General features: G+C 38.3%; 1 protein-coding gene and 2 non-coding genes across 3 annotated transcripts; all 3 read right to left on the bottom strand.

Annotated features, from left to right (window-relative positions):
• Positions 1-1,149: 1,149 nt before the first annotated feature.
• LOC143847633 (small nucleolar RNA snoR31/Z110/Z27) lies at positions 1,150-1,244 on the bottom strand. The gene has a single exon (XR_013235160.1). It is a non-coding gene; the product is annotated as a small nucleolar RNA snoR31/Z110/Z27 (small nucleolar RNA).
• Positions 1,245-1,333: 89 nt separating this feature from the next.
• LOC143847636 (small nucleolar RNA R32/R81/Z41) lies at positions 1,334-1,427 on the bottom strand. Its single transcript, XR_013235162.1, has one exon. It is a non-coding gene; the product is annotated as a small nucleolar RNA R32/R81/Z41 (small nucleolar RNA).
• A 257-nt stretch (positions 1,428-1,684) lies between these two features.
• LOC143891626 (wax ester synthase/diacylglycerol acyltransferase 4-like) lies at positions 1,685-10,530 on the bottom strand. The gene is made up of 5 exons (XM_077396157.1): positions 10,183-10,530; positions 6,672-7,244; positions 2,881-3,234; positions 2,487-2,624; positions 1,685-1,982 (listed from the first exon to the last, which is right to left on the bottom strand). Exons 1-5 carry the CDS (start codon positions 10,384-10,386, stop codon positions 1,833-1,835), a joined length of 1,419 nt encoding a protein of 472 aa, XP_077252272.1. The 5' UTR covers positions 10,387-10,530; the 3' UTR covers positions 1,685-1,832.
• Positions 10,531-14,507: the final 3,977 nt, after the last annotated feature.

Here is a 14,507-nt window from a genome sequence, read left to right as displayed (position 1 = left end):
TACTAGACAATGACAAGAAGGGGAATAGCGAGTCGCCCAGCCTTAATCCTCCTCTAGAAGGCTTAGAAGCTCCTGGGTTTTGTTTTTTTTGCAGCCAAACGATGCATGAGCTAATGTTGAATGCCCAAAAGCCTAGGAAATCCCTGACAAAACCGGGATCATGGCACCCAAACAGAGACTTAGTAACACCTTTGAAAACAATAGTGGTCCTTCCCTTCCAAATAATTCAAAAAATGAATAATAGTACCAAATTCCACATATCTCCAATTACATATGTACTTGTTTTTTTCACCAAATTAACAATCTATATCATTATTTTTAGGCAAGGGCATTTTCTTAATGACGTTAGCCCCAGGGCATTGATCATCATTATTTTTAGGCAAGGGCATTTTCTTAATGACGTTAGCCCCAGGGCATTGATCATCCTTTAGCATTTTCTTGATGATGCAATTTTCTCAAATCATGTTTTAAGTACTCCAAACACAATACGCAATTTATATAGGGCGGTGATAAATAGACTCCCCAAATGGATAAATCGACTCCCCATGTGTCTATCTCTCTCCTCTTTCTCTCTCTCTCACCTAGAGGAGAGAGAAAGACTCATGGGGAGTCGATTTATCACTCCCCAATTTATATTAGCTATAACACTAATGCTTAATTATTGTTTATGTTTTCTTCTTGAAGGTCAACACGAAATTCATATAAATACATGGATCAACGCATAAAGATTGAAGAACAGAGCAGAAGGAAGAAGAAGATGACAGAAAATTAGAAGACTTGAAGAATAGGAATCCAAACAGGGAAATTAAGCTTAAATCAAACATAAAATAGATTGCCCACAAATCAATTTAACCTAAAAATTGTAACTAGATGGACGGGCGTAGCACTGCCAGTCGATCATCTGTAAAACCCTTTGTTAAAAAATGAATAGGAATCCAAAGAGGGTAATGGAAAAACCCCACAACCCAGATTTCCAAACCCAATTTAAAATTCGGGACAATAAAAATGTTTCGATTTTGGAAACAAAACTGGAAAATTCTTTTTGTTTTGAGAAAAATTCCTGACTATATTGATTATTCCTACATTAAAAAAAATGAAACTATTATATATTTGATTGAGAAAAATCAGAAATAAGTTGAATAGGAAACCATCATCATCAGAACAGAATTTCTTTCTCATCCACAGTTATTAAAACTGTGTTGGAAGGTGTCCTAAGATTTTTCTCATTTTCATCATTTGATGAAGGTATGCCCAAACAACTCAATAATATAAAAAAGAAACAAACATTAAATTAGAACAGCATATGATTTTAAACATCAAAAAATAAATATAAGTGGGATTCAGAAAGAATGTAGCGAAAACATGGATGTATATGGATCATATAAAACCTATTATCACATCATATCCTTCTTTCATCATTACCCACAAAACACACAAGACTGCAACCCTCTGGAAATACCCTCAATGAGCCTATAGGCAAAATCAAAAGCTCCAAAACCAGAACAATCAACAAACGAAAGAAAGGAATAAAGGGAAGAAAGCGGAGAAAAGGGGTACAAGGAGAAACGAAAACAACTCTTGTGAATGAGATCTCCAAGCATCATGTGCTTATTTTTATAGAAATGCTTTTGAAACCCTAGAAAGAGGTCCTATCTCAGCCGTCCGATCACCGAATCAAACTTAGTAGAATAAAAAGACGTACTTACCATCAGTCTTTATTTATATTGACCAACATGTACTTTTATTTATCTTAATGCGAGGCACATTATTGATAATTAGCATTGGCTGCTGATATTAGCACTGCTCAATTTTTATTTTTGCACTAAAACAACTTAGCTGGACTTGGCAAGAGCTGCTTCGGATATCCTCTCCAACGCCCTTTCAATGCATGAGGTGAGGAGCTTCGGGTTTATAAATCCTTTCTCCATTCCTAATGCCATCCTCAACGTTCCATTGTAACTAATCAGCGTTATTGTAAGGCTCTGCACCGATTAGAGTAAAATTAGTACTAGAATTACTACCTCTCTCTCTCTCTCTGTTTTGTATCTTGAGAATCCCAAAACTGATTATTGGACTCAAAATTAAATTCAATTTGAGTCCAATAATCAGTTTGGACAAAAAAAATAGAGTAAAATTAGTACTAGAATTAGTACCTTTTTCTCTGTTTTGTATCTCATGAATCCCAAACTGATTATCGGACCCAAAACTAAGTGCAATTTTGAGTCCAATAATCAGTTTTGGACAAAAAAATTAATTCTAAAATCCAAAATGATGAGGCCCTCTATGTGTGTATACGCGCGCTTGTATTTGGCATTGAGTCTCATTGTAACCGAGTTAGTCTTGGGATTGGTAGAGAGGATGGGTCTTGGGATAGGTAGAAGGAGTACAATCCCCATATATAGTAACAATCCCATTTCAGCTTATAAATACTATTTATATTAAAATTCAAAATACTTAATAAGTCTACTATAAATGGGAAAATTTACCTGGGGAACACCACACATCATGAAGTATAAACCCTTGCAAGGATGATTAGCTATTCCCATTTGCTCCATAGGTCCTACCAAATTTGAAATTGTCATGCTTGTGTTCCTCAAAGTTGTATGCATGTATTGAGCTGTTACCTGTAAAATCACCATAACTACAATGTTTAGAAGCTTTTTCAATATGGGTCATGCAAAAATGCACCTACTGAGTACTATATGTTATACTATTCCAGAGTGGGGTGGGTTCAAGTTCTCTTTTTTTGTGTGTAAAAAAGTAGGAAATTTTAGAAATGTTTTTCTCTTCCAAACATTTCCAGAAAATTCCTCCAATCCAAACAAGGCCCAAGTGACAATCATTTATCTTCACACTGCCATACTATTATGTGATACTGACCTCGAAGCCTCTAAGTCTCCTCACTGTCTCCAACAATCTTCCTGTGAGATAAACAGCTAAAGAGCTTCTCTTCCTCTTGACCACTTCCTTTGCATAGTACACAAACCCTAAGGGATCTGCTTTCTCCACATCGGCGCAAGGAGGAACTGCCACGTGTATGAATCCAAACTGGTTTCCCCATGCTGACTTGGCGTCGGGTTTGGTCATCTCCTCCACTGATTGATATCCAGAGATCATCCTAGTGCTAAGCAACACCAATGCAGTTACACGCGAAGCATGACACGGGCTCCCCTCACTTTGCACATACAGTTGGATCCCGTAGAATACTATCCCACTTACGACATCGTTCACCGTCTTTCACATGCCAATCAAAAAATCCAAACAAGTAATTAGTTTCTTTTCTTTAGAGGAATGATCTATTATGAAAAACCCACATTTGATCTGAGTGGGATATTTCGAAGCCAATGAATTTTGACGGATCCTGTATGGATATCCATGAGAGACCATCTTTCCTCCGATTAAACTATGTGAACGTAGTTACAAAGTTCGGATTCGGGAATGACCGAGTCAGGTGGATGTTCAAAAACTTGATTAATTTTTAGTAGAAGATCAGGGAAAGTTTTAAAAAAACTGCATGTGTTTTACTATTTAATCTACTATCATATATGATACTATTTTTCTAGGTACAACAGAACAAGTATATGGAAGGATAGGAGTATCACTGTTGAACTATAAGTAGTGATTAAGTAACACTAACTCTAACAGCTTAAGGTTTTAGAGTAATTGGCTGTTTCAAATGTTATCGGAGCAATTGCCTCATGGCAGGTCATGGGCTCAAAACCCAACAACTCCTTGATATTAGAACTCCACAATACGGCCAACCTAAAAGGGGTCACATGTGCCACGTGCACGGCCAACCCAAAAAAATAGAGGGCCATTCGTGAGGGGCACGAGGGGGAGTGTTGAAATATAAATGATTAATTAAACAACACCAACTCTAACAGCTTTAGCTTTTAGAGTAATTGGTTGTTTCACGGTCACGTCAGATCAGATCCACCTATGTCTTGGCGCGATCCATTTGGATGCTAATTGGTCGGATCCTTTTCCAAGTGCTTTTCTAATCTTAATTTTTGAGTCTAGGTCATGATCCATTTTGAATCAGACTGTCCATCATAGTGTCCTTGGTCCTAACTTACGTTCTACCCATTTAGGATTTAAGGTTTGAGAAGAAGAGAGAGAAAAGAGAGAAGAACTCCTAGAGAAGGAAGAAAATTGTCATCTAACTAAAATCAGAAAAATGAAATGTTGTCTATGATTTTGAGCAGGGTTATTGAATGTTACTAAAATAGCCTCATGAATAGAGTCAATATACATAAATGACAAATGAATGAAAAAGTGAAGGGTTTTTTTGTACATTGACGCACATTAATCAGATCAAGGAAGCTCCATCGGATTTTGTGGTTACATCACAGACAGTCAATTAAATCGCAAACGACAAGCTAGGTTAGTGCATGTATCAATACCATGGTTGTGCTAAAATCATTTCCCATGAGAAATTGACAAATCATTCATCAAATTTACATTTATTCAAAAAATACTAGAATTCTTTAATTATTCAAGTTTCTTTTGAAGTTTAATCGTGGTTTTTACAACATGTGCAGATAAGTCCCTTGTATCAAAACGGTTTCTACACACATGTGTAGATAAGTTATCTACACACTAGCTTAAAATACAGTGGAGGTCCACGTTGTTTGGGTGATCCAAACCATTCATTTGATTGGCCCTCACATAGATAGTGTGTCGACAAAAAATGAGCTACATGGGATCATCCTAACCCTTCGAACCGTGGAGGCAAAAAAATGGACAAATTTGTGAAGGTTTATACACGTCCATTTTACCTCCACAAATCGTAGGGTTGTGATGATCCTATGGATCTGATTTTTTATAGACACCCAATCTGTACGAGGGCCAATCAAATGAATGGTTTGGATTACCTGAACAATATGCCCTCCATTGCATTTTAAGCTACTGTGTAGATAACTTATCCACACGTGGGTAGAAACCATCTTATCTTTTTCAACTACCGAGAATTTTGAAACTATGTCCATGAAACGGAGAGCCCGAAGTCTTTAATATTTTGCTTTGGACCATTTCTGGTACCGCGTGAATATATTTCTGATAGGTTTGCATGTCTTATCCGTCAATCAGATGATGTATTGAATCTGATTCAGATATGGAAACATAAATAAATCATCTTTCTAGCCACCCAACTTATCACAAGTAAACCTCTACGGGTTTAATGTTTTGTAATTTGTAGAAGACCCAAGACCGTGCCCAGCTCGATATATTGGGAATTGGGAATTGCTAGGGACTTTCGTATAAAGGTATTTCGCATCTGGCTGATGAATGAAGGAATAAGACAAAATCTGCTGAAAAATTGAGCCTGTGTGGTTGCTTTAAAATGCAATAGCCATCCTCGAAATGCCTTTCTGTGTGAAGTCCCTAGCAAATCCCTAAAAAATATTTTGGATATTTTCAAGAATTTTGCAATTATTGGGATAGTTTCGTAGCCAGTTGTCTTCGTGGACCTGTCTTGTGGGGTCCACGAAACGGTGGTTCCTTAACCTTCCTATCTGGATTCGACTACCAACCTATCAGGCTGGTGGGTTCCATATGGGACTCAAGTGCTGGGGCCAACCGATGAAAATTGTCACTTCCAAGAACATGTATTTTGAGCTAGGCCACTGCCATTGTCCCCCATAAATTTGTTCACTCCCATCCAGTTAACTTTGCCTTATTCTAGGCATGCAGTTTTACTTACTAGCATGTTTGGCAACCATGAAAAAATAATCAATGATAGGGCCAGTTGTGAGAGGATCGAGAGGGAGATACAGGAGTGAGGGGAGCGTGAAAAGGACCCCCAAAAAACAGGAAAAAAAACCCTAGTGTGAACTGTGAAGTAGCCTATTTTTTCACCGTTTTTAGAGATTTATCGTCCTCTCTCCATTCTTCCCTCTCAAGTCTCTCCCCCTCTCCCCTTCTAAGCTCCTCTTTCACAATTTGGAAAATGAATGCTTCATGGAATAATCTTTCATGGTTGTCAAACATGCCCTACATGTAGAACAAAGTAACATGGCCGCTAAGGATTTTGCTAAAAAGTGCCGTGAGACACTTGGTAAGATGCATTGGAAAGATAATTTACACATGTTTCCCATATAAATTCTTAAAATATCTGTAAAAATTTCAAAAATATTCTCAAAATGTGTGTAAAATTATGTTTCCAACGCACTTTTTTGAGTGCCCATAGGGCTTTCATTAGCAAAACCCATTTATAAATGTGATTCGCTAGGGAATTCTGCAGAAAGGCATTTCGCGGCTGGCTTTTGCATGAGAGAGCAGCCACCGGCTCACTTTTCAGCAGGTTTTGACTTGTTAATTTAATTCATCTGAGGCGGATGCCCACTCATGCAACAACCATCTGCGAAAGTCCCTAACAAATCCCTTTAAATTTATGAGTGACAAACTAGAATTTGTAAGAGTACAATTAATAATGGAGGAATGCTAGACTCACATGTGCCCTTGCAAAAAAAGTAGTGGAAGGGTGTCCCCATTGGTCAATATCCATTTAGGGAGATTACGATCGTAACTATCATAAATGGATATTCACCAATGGGTGGGCACTTTTACCCTTTTTTTTGCAAGAGCACATGTGAGTAGCATTCCTCTGACTGTTGACACCCAAACCAAAAAAAAAAAAATTGCCTCAAAGAGTAGAGCTTGTAATAGCATACCGCTCCAAGTTTGGACTTGATTTGTTGTATGTGGTCTAGCGAAAAACTGACGGTAGAAATTGTCATAGGCAAGAATTCGACTCCGTCCACAGCCGATCGTATCGTCGTCTTGTCATCCTCTACCACACTGCTCTTCATTAGGCTCCATACAAAGTCATATACCGTGTTAGAGATCACAGAGAGAAAACGCGGCACACTTCGAAAAATGTTCAGTTCTCCCTTATCATGTGGAACTTTCATTTGAGGAGGAAAAGTGAGAGGAAGAGAAGGATCATCTGCTCTTTTGACACAAGAAAAAATGGCGCCCATTAGCGAGAAACCGTCCCCCATGGCATGGTGAAGCTTGATCACCAGTGTCCCCGCCGCATTGCTTGAGGGGTACTTGATAATGTGTACATCCCACAAAGGCCGGCTTTGTGGGAGTTGTTCTAAGGCTATTTTTGAGAGGTATTCATCCAAGTACTCATCGTAAGATTCAGGCGATAAGCCGTCGGGGAAGATTGGCGTCTTTACGTGGTCTTCGAGCTTTACTTTCACTCTCCGCCATTGCGGCACTCCGTTTTCATCTTTGACCTGATTCCAATTCCAATACATTGAAATTTTATGGGAATGATTCTATTGCAAAATAAAGATTTTTTTTAAAAAATGTGAAAGAAATTGGAAGTTATTATCATCTAAGCACAATCATGATTCCAAAATTCGGTGATTGATTAAAAAAAAAAAACATCAAATCACATTTTTTTAAGGGAAATGATATCAGCATAACCATGTCTTAATAATTGCACGGACCTACGTTGTCTTTCCTTTTTAAACGGGCTATGGAGACCCTTTTGGAAACCGTGATAACGTTTTGACAGCTCTTTAAATACTAAAAGACAAAATGAATTAGTGCAAATAACAAAACATGGTTGTGCTGATATCATTTCCCCCTTTTAAGTTCCATATGAATTCTAGAGAAATTATATGGTGCCCGCCCGTGAAGTCCCATGTGGGCGGTACGACCGCCCCTGATATTTGATCAAACAACAGTGCACAAAGGACTTCACAGGCAGGCTGTTGGATCAAATACCAAGGGCTGTGCCGTCCTCATGAGACTTCACAGGCGGACACTGTAGAAAAACTCTGAATTCTAAACCTATCAAATAATTAATTAAGGGCGATGTCATTTTCACCCCCGGAGTATGCATACGCCCCCCTTATAACGTGAACAGTGGGCAACTTTAACGCTTTTGATGTCAAATCACGTAAAGAGGGTAAATGCGTACTGTAGGGGGTGAAAATATCATCGCCATTAATTAATTGCAGTATTTTTTAAAAAAATGAAAATTTGGTACATTAAACAAGATTTTAATATAATTCTTAGATAATTTGTTCTGCTTAAAATTTAAGGAATGCTAAACTGGAGAAATTATATGGTAGCCGACCATGAGATCACAAGGGCAGAGAGACAAAACCTGCCACCTTGATTTTAGATCCGAAGAAAAGTAAAAAAGGGGGGCTTTTAATGGATTTCAAATCAAGGGAGGGGGTGTTTTCTCTCTCCGACCTTTCCATGTAAAGGCCGGCCACCATATAAAATCTCAACTAAACTACGCCCTGCCGGTTGAATCCACGTCATGAGAGTGTATTATTTATTCCATTACTTTGTCACTTTTCAATGCATTTATAAATGCACTTTGATGACTTCCTTGTGGTTGGATTTTGCAAGGGTGACCTTCACTTTGGCATTTCTCTTCAAAAAATTTACTGAACTTTTTCTAATTTTTCTTAGAGGAATGCTAGATTCACAGCCGCCCTTGCAAAATAAGGGACAAAGGTTGCCCCTAAGAGCACCTCCTGTTGGTCAAAGACCATTAATGACAATTATGACTGCAATTGTCTGTGCCAACTTTAATGGTATTTGACCAATGGGGGCGCCCTTTGCCCGCCCTTTGCCCCGAATTTTGCTAGGGCCCATGTGAATCCTTAGGGGTGGCCAACCGGTTCGGTTCTCGGTTCTCGGTTCATTTTTTTTCGGTTCTCGGTTCTCGGTTCCATGAACCGTAAGAACCGAACCGAACCGTAGTACACAGTAGGACCGAACCGAACCGGACCGAAAATAATCGGTTCGGTCCGGTTCGGTTCTTCGGTTCTAATGGCTAATTATTAATTATTAATTATAATTTATAAAAACTTTTAATTAAAGTTATAATATAAGTTACTTTCTTATTATAAGAATAGTATTAACTATTACTTATTAATATTATAAGTAGTTTATATTATTAAGTATATATATAATAGAATATAAAAATATTATATATATATATATATATATTCAAAGTTCGGTTCTTCGGTTCCGGAACCGAACCGAGAACATTAGACCCGGAACCGAACCGAAATTTTTCGGTTCTTCATCAGTGGAACCGAACCGGGCCAAAAATATTTTTTTACAGTTCGGTTCCGGTTCGGTTCTTCGGTTCCGGTTCGGTTCTTCGGTTCTGGTTCGGTTCTGGCCACCCCTATGAATCCTCATCTTCTTATGAGAGTTTTTATATGGTGTCCAACCGTCAAGTACCGTCAAAACGGTACCACCCTTGATATTTGATCCATACGTTTGACGTGCCACCATGACAGGACTTCACGGCCGGCCACTATATAATTTCTCTTCTGAGTTTTTATATGGTGTCCGACCGTCAAATACTGTTAAAACGGTACCACCCTTGATATTAATTTGATCCAAGAGCAGCGCACTTGAAACCAAGATGCTGCTGTTGGATTAAATATCAAGGGTGGTGCATTTGATGTGCCACCTTGACGGGACTTTACGGTCGGCCCCATTGTATAATTTCTCTTCTGATTTTTTATATGGTGTCCGACCGTCAAGTACCGTCAAAACGGTACCACCGTTGATATTTGATCCAAGAGCAGCGCACTTTTCAAGATGCTGCTGTTGGATTAAATATCATGGGTGGCATGATATCTCCTAAAATGATATATGCTCTCCCTTCCTTTGACAATAGCACTACTCAATGTATTGAACACATTTGATTGGCTGTTAATAGAATTTTTGGACTTATAGGTTATAACAGCAGTTAATAACTAATTAAAAAGAGTAACTTTAAGAGAGAATGCCATGATTGAAAACATGGAGTGCAAATACCAATTCCCTATATTAGCAACCCTGTATTTATTTTAGAACGCACAATTTCCAATAGCCAATGGGAAAAGTTTAAACTAAGCCCCCTTCTTGGATTGCACGAATTTTCTAGAAAAGTTTAGAAAGTAAAAATATTACTATAAGTTACTCCCTTTGAAAGATAACATGAACCAACCCTATTCAATTTTTACTAGTGACCTTCAATTTATGCTCTAAATTAAAATTTTCCGAAGAAACTTTTTTTCTTTCATCAGAATGTTTTTCTTGCAATCTATTCAGGGCCTAAGTGGGTGCCAATATCACAGCTAGAAGGCTGAGAAAATATGAACTCCCAAAATTTAGGCTTTACAGTGAAGATGAGGTAAAGAGGTTTACCATGATGGAAGAGAAGCGTGGGTTGATGAGAAGGAAGACATCCCTGAGCAGCACCATGGTCAGAGAGTCTTCGATCGGAATCTCCGATTCGAAAACTCCGAGAATGCTGACCGAGAGCGCCGAACTATTGAAGTATTGCCCAGTTGGGCTTACCGGCTCGACGCCCTCTTCTTCTTCCATTGATCTTTCTACCTTCAAAACCATTGATAGACTTAGATATGAAGTCTTCTTCTTCTTCACACTTTCGACTTTTTTTTTAGCTCTTGACTTTTTCTCTAGCTCTTCAATCTTCCTTCCAAGTGTACATATAAAGATGATGGCATTTACTGTCCTAGACTTCAGAAGGTGTGGTTTAATAAAATGATAAGTGGATATGCATGCTGGTGGATAAATCCTTATTAATTGCCATTCTAGAAGAAAAAAATGCATCCTTATTAATACGCCAACTATCACCCTAGTGGTGAATAGTGTTGGCATTGATGACCAAAATTCAATGCCTAAGATGCACCACTCTTATTTATGGCAAGCTAGATAAGCAGATTTGTGCACAAAATATCATTCAATTTTTTCAAGAGACACAAGAGGACCCTTTCTTTTATGTACTCTTCAAAACCCCCAACTTGTTAAGATTTTCAGGACATATTGCAATACGAAGTTGCCTTAGTATTTCTTAAGAGGGGAATTATATATTCACCCCGCATGTTCTTCACTGTGCCAACCACTTCTATTGTAAAAAAGAGTAGTCATAAATAAACTAAAGGGGTGACCCAGGTAATAAATGTGGATGAATATATCACTTCCCTTCTTAGATTACAAGTTAACATACAAATTGCCCCGAACATCCCTTTACATTGCTCAGGTAAAGTAGGCCTTTTGAAATTTCATGGTTATATTGGACAATATAATCCCATAAATGTACAGGCAAGACATCTTCACATTATGAATGACTTGATGACTGTGCATGAGTTGTCGCTCCATAAGGTGGGGACTTGACAAAGGCGTTCACATTATGAATGACTTGATGGCTCTGCAAGAGTTGTCGCTCCATAAGGTGGAGACTTGACAAAGGCTATGTTTGGCTGCAGTTATTTACCTCGCAGTCTTGTAAGTAGTCAATAGAGAGGAGACAAGCATTGGATTTACCTAGAACTTACATCGAAGAATAGTAGTAAGTAGTGTTTGGTTTTCAACCTCGTAGTGGTAGGGAGTGTCATCGCCAATATAAATATATATATATATATATATATATATATATATATATATATATATATATATATATATATATATATATAGAGAGAGAGAGAGAGAGAGAGAGAGAGAGAGAGAGAGAGAGGCATATATTCCCAAGAAATCCAAGCAAAATACCTTGTTTTTGTGGTTTATGGCTTAGTTTTGTTTGGTATGAGACAAGGACGACACATCAACAAACAAACAATGATTAAGAAGGAGCATCTTTGGTAGTTTCCAGGGATTTCAATGTTGTATTGGCAACCAAACAAGGTGTACGGTTCTGCTGATGTGGCACCCAAAAATACCAAGCAAAACTCCTAAACCGTCTCAGCTTTTGTGCAACCAACAAACTGTTTGAATCGACTTCATCGTTTACTCAAATCAAAATATCTTTTTTTTTTTTCATGTGTTTAGTTCCACACTCCTTGTTTATCGGTGCTAATTAATGACCATGATTAATGATTACATTATCTTACTTTAAAATAAAGCAACTTATGACCCATTATCACAAGAGCACTACTAGGAAAACGGGATTATGTTTTGTGTAAAAAAATGGGCACTAAAGATTGGAGCCACGTCCACTAAAAGACAAATGGAGGAAGCTCAAATCCCCATAAAAGCAATAAATTCACATTGGAAAGGGTCAAATCAACGATCATTTCAGGGCTTTTTTATTTTCCAAACAGAATCCCGTTTTCAAAGTGTTTTCCTAATCGAAATATTGTAGCAGAACGAAGATAAGACATAGGAAGAGACCCCACCTTGCATCCAAAAGCGACCCCATGCTCGGATAAACTATCTATCTCCACATTGATGCTCGCCATGATACTCTTCCCATCACTAATCTTCAAACCACCAACGTACCCTTTCAAGGTTATATCATTAACAACATCCCCTCAACACCCCCAACCAATCCCTTAAAAAAGGCTCACAATATGCTCTGACAAACTATCCATCTCCATTTTGTTGCTCTCCATGATACTCTTCCCATAATTAATCTTCGGACCTCCAACTATCTTTTAAAGGTTATATGGTTGAATTGGCCATCGAAAAAAGGGATACGGCCGAATTGCCCTTTCAAAAAATAAGAACATGGTCGAATTGTCCCTTTTTTAAGGTTATATGGTTGAATTGGCCATCGAAAAAAGGGATATGGCCGAATTGCCCTTTCAAAAAAATAAGAACATGGTCGAATTGTCCCTTTATATAGAAAAGCCTTCAATCCAACATTCCAACCAAAGCTTCCTACCATTTGGTTCAAATGCCCTACCTCTGCGTTTATGATATTTGTGTGCTGTATTTCGTTATTCTTCTCAATACCTTCGGCCTTTTAAGTAAAGCAACTTTAAAATGTCAAACAACTTAGAATAAAGCAACCTACTATATTTTTCCATAAATTACATGGTGCCCGACCGTCGTACGTCAAAAGTACCGCCCTTGATATTAGAGGAAAGTGTTCCGATCTAAGCTATAGCTTAGGAACACTTTCCTCTAATAATAATGTGCATATTTGGCTATTGGGACAGTTTACCTAGCGAGCCTTCACTCACTGAGACAAAATGATTATAAGTCTCATCTTTAACGAAGATTTGACTCCAAAGATAGAAGAATAATTTAAAGAATCAATGGCTTCAAGACATCTTAATCTGATACTCTTTTCTGCTTGCTTGATCAAGTGTGATAGAATCATCTGGTGAGGGTGGAATCATGTGCAATGTGGCTGTGTTGCTATCGCCAACAAAATCCGTGGACTCAACCATTATACATAACGATTTTGATATTTTCTTTGGAGGGCTGCTAACAAAACTGGATTTTATTTGGAAAATAAAGATGAAACCATATGTTGTGACACATGCGCAAGAAGATGAGGAAGTGATATCGAATCCCCACGAAACGAAATGCAATAATCACCGTGCAAATGACCAATTCGCTAGTCAATTCCACTTTTGTCTTTATTTTCCAAACAAAATTTCATGGTTGGAAGAGCTTTTCTTTTCTTTTTCTTCTAGCTAGAGTCACGAGATTAATTGGTTAACATTAAAAATTCTTTAATGGATAGAAATAAAGTTGGTGAACTTTATTTAATTGGATTGGTAAGGGGGTAGAAACCTATCATTGCAAGTTCACCAAAAAAAAAAATGTAGTTAGAAATAGGCTACTGATATTGGCACTACCATGTTTTGCTAACGGGCCAAACTTACTTCTCTTTTATTATTTAACCTAGTTGCCCGTTATCAGAAGATGGTATAGGCGTATAGCCAATGTCGGTAGCTTAGAAATAGTGTACGAAGTTGAAAGGCCGCGTCAGAGGATAACCGTGTGCGTTGAATTTTAATGGGTTAGAAAGTTAACAGTTGGGAAGCAGTCCGATTTAAACTGACCTTTTACCTGCATAAGCCTCATGCTCACGGCTCCACCAGACATAAATGATCTCCCCTATCTTCTCTTCTAGCTAGGTCAAAGGATCTAAAATATGAGCAAGTCTAAACTTAAGGGAGCCCTCGCAAAAAAAGGCGAAAGGGCTCTCCTATTGGCCACACATCACCTTCATGCATTAATAGCGGCCGGAAGGAAAGTCAAACATGATGGCGATGTGCAGCCAATGGGGGAGCCCTTTCACCTCTTTTTTGCAAGGGCTCCCTTCAATTTAGACTTCCTCCTAAAATATAGGGCACTGATATTTTGCACTACCATATGTTCATCAGTTCATGATGTCACGACTCCCATTTTTTACACCTTTTAAACTAGTTTTAAATAAAGAGGGTAGTGCCAATGTTGCTGCTCAGATTCGGCTCGGGGTCGATCAAATGGTCCTTCCCGGGTCTAGTTGGGGCAAAGGAACGGTCGGCAGAGTGATTTGCAGCCAAACGAAGGTTAGGCATGCCTGGAGTCGGAACCCTGGAAAAACCCTTTGACACTCAAGTCATTAGAGGTAACAAATAGTAGGGCGGTGGGAGAAGGAGAGAGATTTGATACGCACGATTGAGACGAGGGTGAAAAGTGGCTAAAAATTAGGAAAAAGTCGATTGAATTTTGAGTAGGGGAATGATATCCCCCCTCTGACAGATAAAATCCCCTCCTTTAACGTTATTCGT

The sequence above is a fragment of the Tasmannia lanceolata genome, unplaced genomic scaffold (assembly GCF_043159265.1).
Source record: "Tasmannia lanceolata isolate RefF3 unplaced genomic scaffold, GAP_Taslan_0.1 ptg000015l, whole genome shotgun sequence".
Taxonomy (NCBI): Eukaryota; Viridiplantae; Streptophyta; class Magnoliopsida; order Canellales; family Winteraceae; genus Tasmannia; species Tasmannia lanceolata.
This window is presented reverse-complemented; position numbering and strand designations above follow the sequence as displayed.